Genomic DNA, 20,241 nt, shown 5'->3' with positions numbered 1-20,241 from the left:
ATGGAGTTTGCCCCCTTGTAGTAGATTTCCTTTCAATTCGAAATGTAAGAAAGAAGCAGGTAATCTTAATTTGATGATGGTATGAAGTAGGGAAGAGAGGATTGCTGGATATATAACATCCTTCACGTCTGCATGCATGGTTGAAGTCCAAACAACGATTTCCCCTTCAGTTCTTTCGTGAAACCGAACCGGTCCACACGCGGTTTCAACTTTTCAAATGTTTGAAAAGTGGATGATACGTTGGTGCACGGTACATGGGACCACCGAAACGTTGGAAGGACAACGGTCAGATGTTACACACAGAAATGACGTGATTGTGGCCCAAAAAGCGATGCCTTGTTTCATACTTTGATGTGGCGCGAGCTGGGGCCTACGTACCTACCACTCGCCGCAAGGCTTTTGGGTTGCGGGAGTCATAAAGGAGTAGACCATTCATCTGGGAGGGAAAACACGGGTGACGCGTCTGGAGGGACTGATTCGGTTGGGAGAAGTCTTGAGTTTTGGTCGGTTAAAAGGATTGAATAGACTCGTTCCTCTACTTTGATTTGACTGAATCAATCAATCGCTTCACTTGGACTCGCCGAAAATGAAACTGCCTCCATGGGGTCTGTGGACCAATGTGAGTCAGGGTGGATTCTGCTTGGTTGAGTTCCTATTGGGCTACCACATAGAGCCAGTCCAATGTATGGGTGGCAACTGAGTTAGGTTGGATTAGATATGAGCTGGATCGGATATGAGCCAAATAAAAAATTAAATAGATCAAAAATTCAGATTTGTATCAGACTTATTTATTAACCAGATAACCCACTATATATTAAATAAATTAAATGAGTTCAAACGGACTAAATAAGTTAATTGGATTTTTAACAGATTAAACCAGTTGAACAGATTATGTATGCCGTGTTAAATAGGATAAAAGCAGATTAAGTAAGATTTAATTAAATGGATTAAATTGATCATGTCATGATGTGACCTAATTATTAAATTGGTCGGAATGGAATAAATGGATCATAGGTTAAATTTGAAACCAACTCATCAAATAAGTGGATATAGGAGGGTTGACTCATTTAAGACCTAAATCTATTCATGCCAAATCCAAACATGCTCAAAACTGGTAGTAGTAGAATGCAATTTGACGAATTTGCATTGCATAATATATTCTTCATTTTTGCATGTAAAGCCCTTCGTTGCAAAGACTTCTTTGTCAGATGGTTCATCTCCAAGAAATGCAAGATTGAGTTATATATACTTTTATAAAATCACTACTATCTAGGCACATATTTTTTTGTTTGATAAATCAGATTTGTTGCCGTGGAACTCCAAGATCGGGGTGAGGTTGGTAGGGGCTAAAGTGAAGTTGATATCAATGTAACTACTGCTGCTTCTCGGTTAACTATTGAAATAAAATTTTTAAGTTGGAGTTTTTTCAATCGAAGATCCTTCGATGTTCAAGTCAATTAAAATATAAAAAATAATAGAAGAAAGAGGAATAAAAGAGTATGAGCTATTGAATTAGCGTTGAGAAGCTTATCTAAGGGTCGATAGTCATTTTCATGACAAATGGGATGTGCAGTAATGGCACAGCAACGACTAATTCATGATTCAATGAACTGTAATGGTCATCAACATGCTCTGACGACTACAATCGTCTTAATCATACAATAATGGTTATGGGCATACTCACTGCCAACATTTGCAGGCCAGTATGATTGTATCTTCAAGTCATCCATGTCTGAGGTAATGAGGTCAATCATACTGAGCTGATTCTACCTCAGATAATATCGAGGCTAGTCAAAATATCCTCCACATTATGATTTATTAAACCAACCTAGAGTAAATAGGTCTATAGGAATTAGAAACTAAAGTATAACAATTCAAAAGGAATATCTATCGTAATCATTCGCAAAATAGATTCCATATGATTAGCAATACATGATGCCATCCAATCTACAGTACCATTAGCTTCTCTACAGATGTGTTTCACTTCATAAAATTGAAGAGTTGCTCTCATTCTCCAACAATCCTATCTTAAAGAATGGATTCTGATATTTAAGGTTGTTGAACCAAGAAACTACCTAATCATTATTAAGGAGTCTCCTCCAAGGTGATATGAGATGTCTTAATACTTTTTGTTGCATATGGCATACCTTCCCATGCAACATGCTAAAGGAACTGTAGTGTCAAATAATCTAACACCTCTTGTATCTATTCACGCAACACTCATATTTTCATAACAAAACTTTCTCCACCAAAATCGCCTCCATTTAAAATACCAGCATCGGGGTTAACTTTAAAGAAACCAGGGGATGGTGGCTCCCAAGTGAAAGGAGAGCCATAGTTTTTCCTGGCTATCAAAGAAACATTCGGAGCAGTTGAATTAATGTACATCTATACCTGATTGACTGCTTTTATGAGAATCAATCGGCATACTCCAAACATTACTTTAGAAAATACAATCATTTTAGCCAATCAAATATGATGATTAACAATATAAGCCATCGACACAACATCTCTACTTCGGTTTCCCTCATTAATGTTTTGGAGAAAAGTATCAAAATAGAGAGTCGAAAGAGTTGCCGCATCAGAAATAGGAGCCTGTCTCCAGATTGGAGTCCCAACTTGCAGTGTAAAATAACATGAGAGGTAAATTCTTTTTTGTCAGGGCATAAGGCACAAAATATATTATTCCGGGTATGAAAACTACGTGGGTGTAAAATGCTATGATACGGTTGAGATAAATCGATTGATCTCTATAAATCGACTGATTTCCAGTGTAGACCGATCGACATCCGACTTTGGCCCCACAAACAGACATGATCCTGAAAGTGACTACCGACCGAACATTGATCAAGCAGACCGACACTACTCTCAACCGACCAATCGAACACATCTCATCGACTCAAGATCAACAAACGACCGATGTTCAGACACTACAGACAGCGGACTACTTCGATCGTCGGTATTTCAAAGTTTTCAACCAACAGTCAACCCCCGACGCATAGTCGGCCGACTCATTCGACATATCATAACTGTCATGGACGGTTATCCCTCAGATATCGCGGCGTAATCCATGAGAATTAATAATCCATCACGAGATTACAGCCCAATGATTCTACGCCATAAAATGCGGGACCATATCCAACGGTTACAACTATCTTTTCTATAAAAAAGGGGTAAGCTAACAGCATCGGGAAGCCACTTTCGAGCTGAGCTCCGCCACCTTTCTCATTCAAAAAATACTGTTGTCCAGTCTCTCTCTCTGACTTAAGCATCGGAGGGTCTCCGCCGGAGACAACTCCGGTCAGTATGAATGTTGTTTTACAGGTTCTCATTCTCGACGACGGACGATGAGGGAGGTGGCCACAACAGATTGGCACGCCAGGAAGGAGAGAAGACAACTCACAATGATGAAAACCATAGCTCAATGGTCAATTGCAACCAGATCGGTGAGGTACTCTTCCCATCGGGAAGAGGCTCCTCCCCTGCCTCTGGTAGCAGAGTTCAGTTCTCCACGATCCGTGGCTACTACGGATGTCTAGATTGCTGTGATCATGCAGCAAATGAATATTTTTACAGAGGCGGTCAAAAGCCTCCAGCAGCAGCAGATCCAGCCACCACAACCGCCAGCAGAGCAACCGGTAGCGCATTCGGTGCCATCCAGGCACAGCCGTCGTTATCCACGGCAATCTCCATCTCTTCCTTCAGAGCGGCTGTCTCGGCTCTCTCATCGGGACAAGCAGCGGCACTCGCGGCACTCTCGACGTGCCACCCATCATTTACAGTGCCCCTCTCCTTCTCAATTAAGTTGGGTAAGGAAAGGAAAACGACCGCGAACACCATCTGCTTCTCCCTCTAACTCATCGGGAGATTCAACCTTTGAAATTTTCTACCACCAGCGGCTCAAAAGACTATGAACGTAAGTTTGAGGAAATCGACCGCCGATTTGTCCAACTCCAGATGGACGGTCAGAAGTCTTCAAATGATTTTGATTTTCATACTGCCCAACCTCTCTCTCGATATGTCTTGGATGAACCGATCCCGACTTGGTTCAAAATGCTGCACGTGGAACCATATGATGGTACCACTGACCCAATTGATCACTTTGAGAGCTACAAGGCTCTCATGACAATCCAAAGGGCAACCGATACCCATCTATGCATCGGCTTTCTGCCACACTTTGGAAAGATGCTTGAGCTTGGTACTCTGGGCTTCGGTCGGAAAGCATCCACTCTTTCAGACAGCTAGAATATTCCTTCATGGCCCACTTCAGCACCAGTCGGAGGCCACCATGAATCTCGAATAATCTCTTCTCGATCAAACAAGGAGAGACAGAAACCCTCGGACGTATGCTGAACTTATAGAGCGCGCGTACAAGTACATGCACATAGACGGAGCCTCTGACCGGTGCCAAACCGAAAGCAAAGGTTAGAAGAAGAAGCAGAAGAAGAGTGGGGCTCCGGCCGAATCAAGTAGACCTCCGACTAATAAGCGAGCCTCACCCCGACGATGAAGTCCAAAGCCGACGTATAATAGGTATAACTCCTATACCCCTCTTTCTGCTCTTCGTGCATAGATCCTCATGAAGATCGAAGGGGCGAAATATCTATGACATCCTTCATCGATGAAAACGAAGAACCACGATTAAAGAAAGTATTGCTAGTTTCACCATGACCACGGCTACGACATCGAACAATGCATCCAGCTCAGGGATAAAATAGAGGCTCTAATACGACGAGGTTACCTCAAAAATATCGGAGGGATCCGCTGACTCAATCTTCAACTGACTGAGAAAGCTGTAAATAATCAATCGATTGTGGGAGTCATCAATATGATCTCCGGATGACTGAACTGAGGGATAACTCCCGAAGAAGAGTCGGCAAAATGACAACAACTCAATGTTATAACTTTTTTGAAAGAAGATGTTCGGAGAATTCAAACTCCTCACAACGATGCTGTTGTTGTTTCGACAATTAGCTAATAAAAGTATGATGGATGTTTTATTCTACTCGACTTCCTTCCGAATGTAACTACTTGAAGAATCAACTGCTTTAGTGTCAACTATATTTCGGTCTTCTTGCAAAAACCAACGTTCCGACTATGATTTTAAAGCGACATCAAGTATGCAGGCTTTCACTGTAAAAGCCAGAGGATCGACCATCTCGACATCGAATATACTTCAATTTTTATTGTAAAAGCCAGAAGATCGACCATCTCGACACCGAATATACTTCGATTTTCACTGTAAAAGTCAGATGATCGACTATCTCGATACCGACTACATTCTGATTTTTTTGCAGAACTGACTTATCGACTTCAACTGGAGGCCAACGCTGGCAACGCAGACTTTCTCCACAAAAGTCGCACTGCCCTCATAGTCGGCTCTCCATTGAAGCAGCTGGCTAATTTGCCGACTTAGTATCAACTAAGAAAGGCAAAATGACAAGATGACCAAGGTCGGATTGAAATTATATCGATATGGCCATGGTCAGTCGAGGGATATTCGGCTTACCACCGATTATCAAACAATACGACGTATAAACCCAATCAAGCTTCAGGTAATAGATATTCGACTTACCATCGTTATCCTAACTAAATACATCAGAAACTATGCGATTAGTAGATTCTACAAAATCTGTGAAATGGTCGAATCTACGATTTACATTCAGAGATTATTCTACAAACAGATATTGCAGACTCGACGATACAGAGAAGCATTTCAAAACAGAAGTACTTCTTTTATTATCAAAAAAGAGAGATTACAAAATTGGATCAAAGTCCGATTATATCTTTTTTTACAAAAAGAAAAATCAAAGAAAATGCCAACTAATCTTCATCGCTACCCTTCGCTCTACTGAAGAATCGGCAGGCCCACCTTAAATCAGCTTCTTCAATAAACTCCACCTTCCAGCTTGGGGGACGATACGACTCGAGTTGAGCTGTGAAGATGATTAATCGATCACATTACTCAGCCAACCACATCAACAGCTTGACCTACTCATACGGGAATAGAGAGGGTCTCACCCAGTTGACGACCACACCCTCCTCGTATAAAAGCTAAAGAAGGGCTTCAGATTTTTGTCCACCGCCGAAGATGACCTTAATCATGCAGCTGAGACGGGGATGCGAGATATACGGTAACGGGTCGTTGACCCCACCATCGGCACCAGGAGTAAAAAATTGATATCAGCCCGAAGCGTAATGTCGCTTCCGAAACTGACCAACAATTGGATCTGAGAACAAGAAAACTCCCGGGCCCGACAGGGAGTCATTGGTCGAAATCTCCAACCAACCACCTCCTGCAGGAATCTCACCCATTGAAAGAACTATCAAAAATCCAAAGGAACTCAAAGAGAAAACGATAAGGAATGTTTTTGCATGAAAGCAGCTCTCTGACAGAGCTCTCCCACCAAAAGAGACAAAATAAGGGATGGATACCTGACTGACAGCAGTCCTTTATATAGAGGAACGCCCAACGACCCAGATGAAAGTAGCCAGATCGAGACCATGCCAGATGATGACATGTGGTAGCATCTGGACCTGTCATCGATCCGACGATTCAACGCACCTACACCAGATTAAACCACGTCACCTCCATCCGTGTGTACAGCTCTGACTCAATAACATCCCGACACGTGGCAGAAATTTACATGCCAGAATCAAATCGCACGACGTCGGTTCGCCTTTCCGATATAACGCCTAGCGCCGGCTTACCTTCCGCAAACGACGCCTGACACCAAATCTTCCTGCTGATACGACAACTCAAAGACGATAAAATGGTTGATCGACCGTACTCCAGAGAATGTAGTGGCAGAGTCGTGATTCGACATGACAGACAACAACTCCTTTCGTCCAAGGCAACTGACCACATGGCGATGCACGCGGTGACTCACCATTGGACTCAGAAGTGGGGAAACAATTGTAGGGATAAACCGACCGACCCCCATAAACCGACTGATCTCCAGCGCAGACCGACCGACACCCGACTTTGACCCCACAAACGGACATGACCCTGAAAGCAACTACCGACCGAACATTGACCAAGCAGACCGACACTACTCTCAGCCGACAAACCGAACACACCTCACCGACTCAAGATCGGTAAGTGACCGATGTTCAGATACTACAGACAGCGGACTACTTCGATCATCGGTATTTCAGAGTTCTTAACCGATGGTCAACCCCCGATGCATAGTCGGCCGACTCATTCGACATATCATAACTGTCATGGACTGTTATCCTTCAAATATCATGGTGTAATCCGTGAAAATTAATAACCCATCACGAGATTATAGCCGAATAATTCTACGCTATAAAATGCGGGACCATATCCGACGATTACAACTATCTTTTCTATAAAAAGGGGTAAGGCAACAGCATCAGAGGGTCTCCGTCAGAGATAACTTCGATCAGTGTGGACGTTGTTTTGTAGGTTCTTGTTTCTAGCAATAGGCGATGAGGAAGTTGGCTACAACAGGCACCGAAAGTCAATTCCAAATTATCTTCTCCATAAATAAAGTGATCCTAAGATGAACGCCAATTCTTCAAATCAGAACCAATACTTCTAGTTGATTAGAGCAATCATAGGCATTCTATTTATTGATAATCCAATCGATACTCTAGTTGATTAGAGCAATCATGAGTATTCGATCTATTGAAATTTAGGAAATAGATTAGCAACCGGTATAATTAAGTAATGCATGTCTCCTCGTGGGAGTCTTTCAACGCCAAGTTAGTGAATTCATAGGCACCTAAAGCATAATGCTGCCTTGGTCACGTCACATCTAGAGAATTTTTTTCAAGAAAAATCCATCACAAAATTGTTCAAACCGGAAAATAACAGCATAAATTACTACATGCATGCACACCAATGGTTTGACATGGGTTACCTAATTAAGATTATTTTATATCCATTGCACGAACCAATCAAAAGGATTAAACAAAAGGTATAAATACTAGAACCCCATCGAAACCCCACGGGAAAAAAATAAACCTGATCTCACAAATCATTAATAGTCGATATTCTTGGAAGTGAAAAAGACCTAAAACGCTGGCTCTATTTGCCAATGCCTTGTTTTTCTTAACCTTTCATAGCCTGTTTAGTGTTTGCGTACTCTGTAGCCTTTGCTTTCTCTCTTTCAAGCCTAAAATCTTGAGCTTCTCTCACAATTCCTCTAAATAGTGCCCGGCGTGGTAGCCGTAGGCATTTGATTATTCATCTAGCCAAGCTCGCGGCGTTTTTAGTTTTTTAAGAGAGAAAAAGGAAAAAAAATGGGAACTCCATTCATACTATAATTATCTAGTTCCAATACTTGAAAATGCATCACACAAGACCCAAGTCCAGATTCTCTAATTGCTAGACAGAGGTGTACGATCATTAAATAGGAGAAGCCTAATATCAAAACAAAAGGATCCAACTAATTTTCCAGCTGATTATAGTAGTTGGGATTTCCAAATTATCCACTAAGAATCTGTAGCAATCAACACATAGGGGAGTTTCACACGTGTGCGTGTATTGAAGCACAGATGCATTGCATGCATATTTTCAATGTATATAACCCAAAACTAGAGCAATACAAGTCTTATGCATGCAATACCCACGCACCACGCACGCCCACCCCACACCCACACACGTAGGGCTATAAATGGATTGGACTGGATAGCATGCTTGACCCTAACCCAACTCAGTTTCATGCACCGGCCTTGATATTGGACATAAACCCAATCCAATAGATGATCACGTAGAATCTTATTAGGTCCATGGAAAGTACATTAGATCCAACAAGTTTTTAAAATCAGGTTAAGGTCATACCCAACAAAAATATTCTAGTCCAGATTAGGTCTGGCTCGCGTCCATGTTTTTATTTTACTAACAAAATTTTATGAAAAAAAAAATTGTTCTTACTTTTGAATCGAATTGAATTTTGACTGCCATAAAATGGTTTGCTAATATGGTCAAAACTCCATGAATTAGTGTTTAGCTAGAACCATGATTTGCTTCGAAAGATTAATGACCTCGAGTGGTGGGGAGGTTAGTCTGAGTGATTTTCTCTGAACACAGAAAAGAAGAAACAAATTGGAATATATTCTCTCCAAGTCAATTAATTTGGGCCGAGTCAAGTTGGATAGTCAATCGGAAGCCCCAAAATAAATCCCGCATAGTGCACGGATCGAGTCTCGTCAAGTCAAGTCAAAGTCTATAAAATCCAAGCCCAAGCCAAAATGTGGAATAGGGTCTCATATTTGAATCTGACCAGATCTACGGGTCTTCTAAAATGGGTTGGGTTAGATCTAAATGTCTTAGATTAGGTTAGGTCATGGGTTAAACCCACGCTCCTCTTTCAAGGGCTTACCATCACACGCTGATGTAGTGTGCAGGAGGCCGTCCATCAAACCAGCCATAGAGGTCCAAAGGTGACTTATTCGTTACACACGGTATATTAGGGTACGTTTGGTTACACTTTTTGATTTTTAAAAAATATTTTTTATTTATTTTTATTTTTTTATTAAATAAAAATAAAAAAATAAAAAATATATTTGATAACCAAATTGCTATAAAGTAAAAAATAACATTTGGGGATGGCAGGTGAAGAACTCGACGAGGAAGAAGGATTTGGGAAGGGAGAAAGAAAGGGATGAGGAGGTGAAGAGTTCGGACTTTTTACTTTTTGGTTTGACGTTTTAGATGTGAGGAAGCAAAAAAAGCAGAAAAATAAATTTTGAAAAGAAAAAAATTTTTTTCTTTGCATATAAAGCAATTATTTTGATTATTTTAATTTTAATTTTTTATTGTTCATGATGTTATCAAATATTACTCTTTGATTTTTATTTTTTAAAAATCAAAAAATAAAAAAAAATACTTTTACACGAGAAAAGCAAACATAAACTCTAGGTCATAAATTAGTAAATAAGTAAAATGATGGTCATGGTGATAACGATGATGATTTATACTACTACATCAATATGGTATGAGTTGGCATAGTTCTCCATATTATTTTTTCTAACTAAATTTAAATATTTTAATTTTGGCATTCCGGTCAGATGGATATTGATCACAAACACTAAGAAATATTTTGGGTCCAAAGGTGTAAACACACTAATTAAATTACAAAAGCACACTGCCTCCAATTGATTATATCATACACCAAAGTTATATAAGGTATTTGCATCTTACTAATTTCAGTTTGTAACATATATAATTTGCCTTCCCTAAAACGTAAATTTCTTTCTTATATGACAATTTTATATATTTTTCCTTCACAAGTTTAGAGAGGAGCTCTGCGAAATATTCTAGCAGGTGCAGACATCTAGATTGAAATATATGAGAAATTCCACAACATTTGCTTTTCATGCACAATTTCATGGACTTAAATGAAAGATTTTTTACCCCTTCAACAACAAAAGAGCAGAAACTGGTACATGTTCTCTATTAATTCAATTGCACGGCTATATCCCATGCAAATAAATAAAGAATACAATTAGAAAAAAAAAATGCATAAGCCATGTGAAAAAGGAAAAGAAAAAAAAAGAAAAAGAAGAAGAAGAAGAAGAAGAAGGGAAAATAGGAGAGGTGCCATAAAATGCATGCTCAAGGCTTCCATCCTTTAGATGGGAGCTTCCGAAGGATCAAGGGAAAATAGACTCAACTCCAGGCCCATCACAATTCCATTGCTAAGAATGGGGACAAGTTCCGCTATGGTTGTTGGTGTTACTGGTGCAGCCTGATGCCTTAGAAGACTGTGACGACCCCTTAGGAAGAGACTCCAACAAGAGCCCAACGTTCTCCGGCAACCACTCTCCGTCCAAAGGCCTCACCGCCACGAGAGGATGCAAGCTTGAGATCACCAAAGCAAGAAGCAGAAGCTCTCGTGAGCACAGACCCATTTCCGTAAAGAAAAGAGATCTGCACTGTTTCTTTTCCTTTCCTCGGATAATAGGATGATGATAGGTAGAGAGATCACTGATAATGGAATGAGGTAAAGGAATGAAAGGAAGCTTAGTATATATAACAAAGTTTATTAAGTGGATGTGATTCATGTCTGCATGGTTTTGAAGTCTAAACAGCGTTTTCTTTGACTCGGTCGACGGAGCCAACTACCACGCGGTATCTCGGTTTTTTTAGTTTTAATTGTCAACGTTGGAAAGAAGCCAAGTCCAAGGATTTACGTGATGTTTGTGGTCAAACAGTCTCCATATGAACGTCTAAAACTGCTGACTAATTAACTTGCCGTGACACCGGCAAAGTCATGCATGGAGTAGCCATGAACGTCCAGCTTACGTCTCACGTGAACCGTCTTCTACGAGGAAAACGGTGCAACCTTGTATTAATTAGAGCAAAACTATGATGGCTACGACAATGGAAAACCAGCATTACTTTACCAAACTATTTTAAGCCACAAGTACTCCTAACTAGCTACTTGCAAGAACAATTTCACTGCTCTTTGATCCTCTTGTGTTCATATATCAACTATCGATGTATGTACCTCAACTAAAAGAAAAAAATGTGTGGATGCTCAATATAGCGGTCCATAAAATCTCTCTTGTTATGAGTTCCAAAACATCTAGAATTTTTAAGAAAATCTTAATAGTTGTTCTATGATCCTTGTCTTTGGATATTATTCTTTATGAACCTTGATGTGATAATGAAAGAGATTATTTTCTTACCGAAAAATAAAAGAAAATGATTATAGCAGTTTACTGGAATAAATTAAAAATCATAATATTGAAAACCAAATGAAACTAAATACTTTATTGTCATTCTTTGGTAATAAAAAAATAACAGTTGGAGCACCACATAGAATTTCATGGTCAGACACATTTGGTAAGGCTTGATTTAACCTACTTCCAAATAAACGACGGGCGCAACATCGGATCTCAATTTTCTATGCACTTTGTTAAATTGTATAATTTTTAGAAAACTATTAGATGTACAAAAAAGTCTCAGGTTGAACTAAAAAATTCATAGGAGATCCTGAGAGAAGTGCGCGGCGTACAGAAATATATATTGCATGCATCCATTCACCATTAGATGACAACATTGTAATTTTGATCATGTGCTTAGGCTTATAACATATCTAAAAATATTGTAGCAATTGGAGTCAACTTTTGCGAACAACAAGGTATCCCTTTTAAGTTCCTTGGGACGTTTTGGACTCTCTGAGGCAACCAAATAGGTTGGGTTGTATCCTCCATGCAAAAGGATAATGGATCTTCTTTTGCAACATCAATCATTAAATTACATTTTAAACAACTTTCAAAATCGTTCAACCTCTTCCTTCAAATTGTCGGTATAGATCATGAGTCAAATATTATGTTTTGCAAGCTGTGCTAATTAACCGATAGCTATATATCTAGTGGTTCACATTACAAAAAAAGATGCATCAATCATCCTTCCATCTGAAAGATACAACCAACACCCCAATCAACATCTTTCTAACACAATAAATGACAACCTCCGTATTCATTCCATATGAAATTGACATAATTAATAACCTTTAGTGAATATAGTTTCAACTAGGACATCTAAAACCGCAGGTATGCTATCCATATGTGTATCTGATGTTTGGATGGCCAACCCTGCTTCATCGCCCTCTAAGTACAAGTATTTTATTAAACTTTTAGGGAAGCTTGCATGGCAATAGGTACTGGTGTAGTAATAGTTCAAGACTCTTATGGAAGATTTCTTGCAATGGATCCTTACCATGCGCATGCAGCAAGTTGGGTGTGATGCCTCTGTCGATGGCATCCATCACAAGGTGGACGGCCATGCACAAGTGTGAGCCATGCAATGCACATCGTGTGCATTATTTGATGGCTGTCCATCCTATGATGGATGCCATCGACGGATGCACCACGCCGCAATTTATGTGTGTTTTATGTGTGTGTGAGAGAGAGAGGTAGAAAGAGATTTATTAAACTTGAGATCACATTGTACACATCTTTTTATTAATTTCTCAAAAGACATTTTACGCACCTTTTCTGTTGCATGAACATAACAGTGTATCTTGGGTATGTCAACTGCCCAATTACATTAACAAGCAAATGAAACAGATCAATAAGAGGAAAAAACTGTTTGACGTAACAATATCACTAGTTATTGAAGTTCCATCGTTTTGCATGGAACCCGTCATTTTTTTCCAAAAAAAAAAAAAAAAAAGAGAAATCAATATCTCCTTATTTTATAGCACACCATGCAAGTTCACATTATAACAGAAAGAGCCCATTGGCAGACACTTCAACGATGGTGACAAGAACCACCATGGTTTTGTGGGTTGTGGGTGCAGCCTGAAGGCCCCGAAGGTGGCACCACACTTCTCAGGACCTCCAGCACAAGCCCACCACTTTCTGCCTGCCCCCACTCTCCTTCCAAGCGCCTTGCAGCTGCCAAAAGTGGAATCAAGCTTAAGATCACCAGGACGAGAAATAACAGTTCTTTAGAGTGAAGACCCATCTCTAAAAGAACTAAACTGCGAGTTATTCCTTTACGGAATGCAGTAGATGTTTTTTTTTTTTTTTCTGGTACAGAATGCAGTAGATGTTTGATGGCGCAATGTGGAATAAAGATGGACCAAGGGAGCTCTTTATATATATAGCTGCAGGTTTCTCACCACCTCCTTCACTGGTACACGATTGACTTGGTTAGCTTGCGTATGTTTGCATGGGTTCAGACGTTTGAAGTCCAAACAGCGTTTTTCTCGTATGGCGACTTGGACGGGGCCAACGGTTAAGGCCTGAGGTCGGCCCAACTTTGAAACCCCAGGGAATGACTTGATGAGGGGCCGTGGGTTGCGAGGACGGTGGACGGTTTAATCTATGGGTTATTAAGCGTGTATTTTTGGTTTGATTGCCGTGACTTTGAACAGTTGGATCAGCTTGAGTTTGAGGGTGTTGGATGGATGTCTGGTCAGGATATTATTTTTCAGAATCTTTTCAGTACTATATGATATAGTAGAAAAAAAATAATAAAATAAAAATAATCAAAATACATAGATCAGTCACAAAAGGGTTCGTCTCCACGGGGCATACAAACTTCACTATAAAAAAGAAATTTTACAAGAGGAGGCCTCACCCTCAACCCTTGTACATCTAATTCTCCTTCACAGGAAGTTCTCCCTCACAAAAGCTCTCTCTCTTGGAAGGCCCCCCTGAACCTCTGAAGTGTCTGGCGTCCGCTGTCCAAGAGCTTCGTGCTCTTTCTTTCTCAGCGACATACCCTCTTTTTTTTTTTCTCTCTGCGGGCTCCGTACGGCACTTCCTACGGCAAAACAGCAGACCACACACCCTGTTCATGTTCACAGCCTTTTATAAGGCTTAAATCCACTTAGATTAGGTTTAAGACTTCTTAATCAACCCAAATCAAGTTCCAAGCCATTGGATCAAGACAGGGAGCCACCCACACCATCCGATCACGCTCCGGTCCATGGAATAGTGCCGTGGACCGCGAGAAACGTCTGGAAAATGCCCAGGTGGTCCACAGACCCGGCCATGGACCGTCCGGTCCACGGTGGACCGCCCGATCCACGGTGGATTGAGGTACAGGCCAGGCCCCAGCGGTGCCTGCGCGCGCGGGCCAGCCCACGCGCCTGGGCCCGGGCCGCACCCCGCAGGCCCGCGTGTGGGCTGGGCCGCGCGCCCGACTAGGCCGTGCGCCCACCTGGGCCTCACGCATACTTTAAAAGCTCATATCTCTTCCATCCGAGTTCCGTTTGGGATGATCTTGGTCTCGTTGGACTTCATTTTTCATCGCGAACCTCACTGTAGGCTCAATGTGGACCGAATCTCAAGGCATCAAATCTTAACAATCTTCACCTCGACTCGATATTCGGCCTCCTCCTAACTCCGAGAGCTTCTGGATTTTCTTGCCCCCATGCCCTGGGACAATCGCCTGCTGATCATGGATGGACAAACATGAGAGTCGAGCCAGGCCGCTCGATCCCATCTCCGTCGTATGCTATGCTCCTCCTGACCTAAGACCTACTCGGGGCAACATTCTGCGGTAATAGGAATCTCACCTTGCGACGTCGCCTCTCGTCCTTCCGAGTCTTCTGTCTCGTACCCGATTCACCTCCACCTGGAGCTCCACCTCGCTCTGAGCTCTGCTTGACTCCCGAAGCTCCACCTCGCACTGGGCTCTCCGTCAGGTAATAATATCTTCTGCTCCCCTTCTTCCCCTCTAGCACAATCCAATCGTCGCGTAGCACCCTCAGGATTCCTCCACCAGCTACCATCCTGTAGCCTCTCGAATCCAGTCTGCTAAGTGAGATAAGATTTCGCCTGAAATCGGATATGTATCGGACCTCCCCTAATCTTCTCACTGCACCATCATGTATCCTCCAACTGACCGTCCCAATGCCTCTGATCGCACAGTTCGATCCATCTGGAAGATATACAATGCCCTCACTGTTCTACAAGGAGTCAAACTGCTCCTCTCTGCAACATACATGATATCCACTGCTGGAAAGAAGTAGATATCTCATCAGATATCTCCAGGACATCTCCATCTGAATCGTTATCAGCCGTCGCCACAGCAGTCATTGTCCGATTTTTGAGTTGAGGATAATCTTTGGCTAGATGCCCCAAATCCTCACATCGGTAATACCTGGTTTTGCTCAAGTCCTTCCTGGACTTGGACCGCCCTCGTCGCGATCTCCTGTCGCTTCGTCTACCGCCTCCTGCTCCTCCAGAAGCCACCAAAGCTGAGCTACCGCCACCTGAGCTCGAAGCCAGGTTCTCCCTCCTGAGAATCTCGTTCTGGAGTATCACCGCGATGACCTCATCCATCTTGATAGTGCTCTTTCCCACTAGAAGAGCAGTCACCAAGGACTCATACGAAAGGAGAAGCGGCGCTAGCAAAACTAGCGCCTTTGTCTTCTCCTCAACATTCTCACCAACACTGAGGAGGTCAGTGAGGATCTTTTGGAAGTGGCTTAGATGCTCCTATACACTCTGTCCCTCGGCCATCTGCAGTTAGTAAAACTATCTCCAAAGGAAAAGAGTGTTGGTGAGAGACTTCGCCATGTACAACTCCTCGAGCTTCGACCACAACACCGTCGGGGAAGTCTCACTCAGTACATGGATCACCACCTCATCCATCAGGTACATGCGGATGGTACTCACCGCTTGCATCTGTAGCCATTTCCAATTTCGTACCTCCATGGTGGTCGGTTTTTCATCGCACAAGAGAGCATCGATCAACCCTTGTTGGATGAGCACGTCCTTCACCCTTGCTTGCCACAAGGAGAAATTGTTCTTACCATCAAATTTGTTGATTTCCATCTTGATTGTTCCTGTCTTCTCCATCTTGAGTCTTGTTCACCACCGCTGCAATCTACATTCTTGTACCACCTTGCTCTGATACCACTTATTGGGTGGATGTCTGGCCAGAACACTACCTTCCAGGACCTTTTCAATACCATGCGAGGCAGTAGGAAGAAAGAAGAAATAAAATAAAAATAATCAAAATATGTGGATCAGCCACAAAAGGACTCGCCTCCACGGGGCATGCAAACTTCATTATGAAAAAGAAATTTTACAAGAGGAGACCTCACCCTCAACCCTTGTACACCCAATTCTCCATTACAGGAAGTTCTCCCTCATAAAAGCTCTCTCTTAGAAGGCCCCCCTGAACCCCTGAAGTGTCTGACGTCCGCTGTCCAGGAGCTTCATGCTCCTCTCTCAGCAACGCACTCTTTTTTTTTTCTCTCTGCGGGCTCCGTACGGCGCTTCCTGCGGCAAAACAGTAGACCACACATCCTGTTCACGTTCACAGCCTTTTATAAGGCTTAAACCCACTTAGATTAGGTTTAAGACTTCTTAATCAACTCAAATCAAGTCCCAAGCCGTTGGATCAAGACCGGGAGCCACCCACGCCATCCGATCGCGTTCCGGTCCATGAAATAGTACTGTGGACCACGAGAAATGCCTAGGAAACGCCCAGGCGGTCTATAGACTCGGACGTGGATCGTCCGATCCACAGAGGACCGAGGTACAGGCCAGGCCCAACGGTGTCTGGGCTTGAGCCGGCCCGCGTGTGCGAGCCTGGGCCGCCCCTGTGCTGGGCGCTTGGGCCCGGACCGCGTCCTGCGGGCCCGCGCGTGGGCTGGACCGCGCGCCCGCCTACTTCAAAAGCTCGTATCTCTTCCATCCGAGCTCCGTTTATGGTGATCTTAGTCTCGTTGGACTCCATTTTTCGCCGCGAACCTCGTTATGGGCTCAATATGGATCAAATCTTGAGACATCAAATCTTAACAGAGGGAGTAAAATTTTTTCGTGAGTTGATGTTGAACAATTCCATATTAACAAAGTTGGTCCGTTTACCCCAAAAAAAAAAAAAAAAAAAAAAAAAAAAAAAAAAAAGGAAAAAAACAAAGCTGGTCATGGTCATGTCAAAGTCTATTGAGCTTGCCCCAGGAAAAATAAAGGAGGTATATTGATGGTTGCACCTGCGTTTTTTTTTAATCCCTTTTTGTAACTTTTCTAAATTCATAGATCAAGTTCACCATCTACCTTTTTTCTCTCTCCTTTGATGAGGACGTTTGCCTCTTTCTATTCGATGCATTGCACCCAAGAATTTGATGCATGGGGAAAGTCGAGTATGGTTTATATACTTTCGAGAACCGTATGGACACAAATTAGTTCCTCAAATTGTTTGGTTATAATTATGGCACTCATGGTAGGTTCCGAGAAGCCCTACCATCATCCAACTTAGGAAAGTTAGTGACACCAAACCTGCATTGATCATGGCAATGCTTATATATATTACGTAGGGAAATCATCTAAAAGCCGCAGATACCTCTCCAAATCATATCTTGTATAGGAAACTTCATAAATTAGCTCCTTCATGATGGTGAGCTGACGAGCGATATAAACAAGTAGCTTTTGAATTATAACTCTGACTATTTGCAATACTTACATCTTGAATTTGATTTATGTAGGTTATAAGTGTGCATCTTCATATCATGGCTAATAGTTTCACCATAAGTCCAAAGAAATCATCAATAACCTAGCTATCTTTTTATGGTCAAAAATAAAAATAAAAATTTAATGCCGAGCAAGTGTTATTTTCAAAGCAATGCATTGTGCAATGCACTAATTTTCACCTTATCATATTTTGTGTGAGCCGTAGTGCTTTCATGACCAGTGAGATGATCTTTTAAGCTCACCAATCAAATTTGATTCTTTTCGGTTGGAAATACAAAAATAGTTGAGAGATTTCTAATTGGGTGACATAGAGAAACGTAGGTATATTTTTTACATTCCAATGAATATAGGATGGTATTGATATTTTTTAATATAATTAATTTTAACCTTGCTTTGTAAATAATTTTTTCTCTCCTAAAAAAATATTAAATAATTTATTTTTTTTACATATGCAATTTTTTTTAACAAATATATATGCAAGTTTTTTGATATAATAAAATATTATTTTATATTTAAAATATTACCAATCCAACTCTATATAAATCTTAGTTGAACTAACAATATATTTAAACTCAATTCTAAATTCATATCATAAAATTATCAATTTTATTTATATTAATATTTAGATATTTTTGAATCATAGATAATAAATTTAAATATTTTTTTATGTTTGAATATAGCATCGTAAATTCTAATTGGGTTGGTCTTTTTGGGTGTCGTTGGATATTTAATATATAATTTAAGTACTTCTACACATTTAATATATAATTTTAAAATTTATTTTGAAAATTCAAAATTTTTTTGATAAAATAATAGTACCCAATAAATACAATCAACCATATTTTTTTTTTATTTTTTAATAAAATTATATCTATTTTTAAATTAATTATAATATATTTAATTTTTTTGGACGCTTACATATAAATACCCAACACAAAATGTTGCCCTCGCCTAAGCTTCACTGTTCGGCCGCCCCAAGCCTCCCACCCGATTGATACGAAGGATCGAAAAAGCAGGGGAAAAACCGGTGGAAAACATAGGAAAAATCAATGAAAGCAAAGGAAAGATGGAAAAGTTCGAAAGATAAACCTTGTCTCACATAGATTGATATTTTTTTTTTTCGCTTCTTTTTTTTTTTTTTCATTTCATTCGCTTTTCGGAGATCTGTGGGGAAGGAGGGCACCTAGGGAGATCACAGGGGGTTTTAGGATTTTGTCCTAGTTGTGGCGGTGTGAGTTGGTCCCTTGAGGTTTTGAGGTAGAACCCTGTAGGGTTTGGGGTTTTTTCATCGGAGGGATTCTTCTTTGGCTACAAAATTTTCAATTCAGTTCTTGAAAAAAAAAAAAAAAAATGGCGGCCCGCTTTTTTTTTTTACCGTGAATTGGGGAGTTCGGAAGCCGCCACGTTTCTGTTTTTCTTTTACCTCTTGCGGTTCGCCGACATTTATTTATTTATTAAATAAAAACCCTAAACCCCTCTTTTTGCTCCATCCTCGCCTTCTATCTCTCTGAGTCCGACATCGTTGTGGCCTCCATCCACCCGCCGCCAATGGCGAAGACAAAGGCCCAATCGAAATCTTCGAGCAGCTCCAATTCGAAGAAGAAGAAGAGTGCCAAGAGCTTGCTTTCCGGCCCGGCGGCCGCCGCCATGAAGGCAGCGAAGCCTGTCCGGGCGAACCCCTTCGAGACCATCTGGTCTCGCCGCAAATTCGACATCCTTGGGAAGAAGCGCAAGGGTGAGGAACGCCGCGTCGGCCTTGCCCGTTCTCTCGCCATCGAAAAGGTACCCCCTTTACTCCCTCCTTTATCTCTCACCACTGTGTCCATCTCCTTTCCAGTGAATCCGAGTCTCATCTCTGCAGAACTTGGGTCTTCTTTTATTTACTTAGATAAAGTTCGCTTCTTTAATGAAAAGAATGGTATAAGTTTATCAAGATTTATGTATGGCGAATTTCTCATGAGCTGGTGCTATGTTTTCCCGCTTTTTTCCTTCTGGATCTTGATAACAGAGAAAGAAGACTTTGCTGAAGGAGTACGAAGAGAGTACCAAGTCATCTAAGTTCCTGGATAAGCGAATTGGGAAAAGGACGACACGCTCCAGGAATTCGACAAGGCTGTCATGCGTATGCAACGTGAGCGTCAGGTGAATTTTTCCCCTTTTCTAAATATTTGTTTTTCCTTTATTAATTTGTATTTGAATTAAGCAACTTGATGCAGTTAGAGTTTCCTTTATATTGAATGTAGATCATCTCAGTTGTTTTGTAAACTGTGCTTGAATTGGAGTGTTTTTCAGGTGTTCATGAATTATACAAAATGTACTTATACA

General features: G+C 41.2%; 1 protein-coding gene across 1 annotated transcript; it reads left to right on the top strand.

The window, feature by feature from the left end:
- Positions 1–19,319: 19,319 nt before the first annotated feature.
- On the top strand, positions 19,320–20,180 carry LOC140852164 (uncharacterized). Its single transcript, XM_073245131.1, is given in 4 exon segments — positions 19,320–19,698; positions 19,925–19,997; positions 20,000–20,058; positions 20,160–20,180. Coding segments are annotated over 4 exon segments (387 nt in total). The 5' UTR covers positions 19,320–19,464.
- Positions 20,181–20,241: the final 61 nt, after the last annotated feature.

Source organism: Elaeis guineensis, chromosome 10, assembly GCF_000442705.2.
Source record: "Elaeis guineensis isolate ETL-2024a chromosome 10, EG11, whole genome shotgun sequence".
In the NCBI taxonomy this organism is placed as follows: domain Eukaryota; kingdom Viridiplantae; phylum Streptophyta; class Magnoliopsida; order Arecales; family Arecaceae; genus Elaeis; species Elaeis guineensis.
The sequence above is the reverse complement of the archived record's forward strand: the minus strand, read 5'-3'. Positions and strand labels throughout refer to the sequence as shown.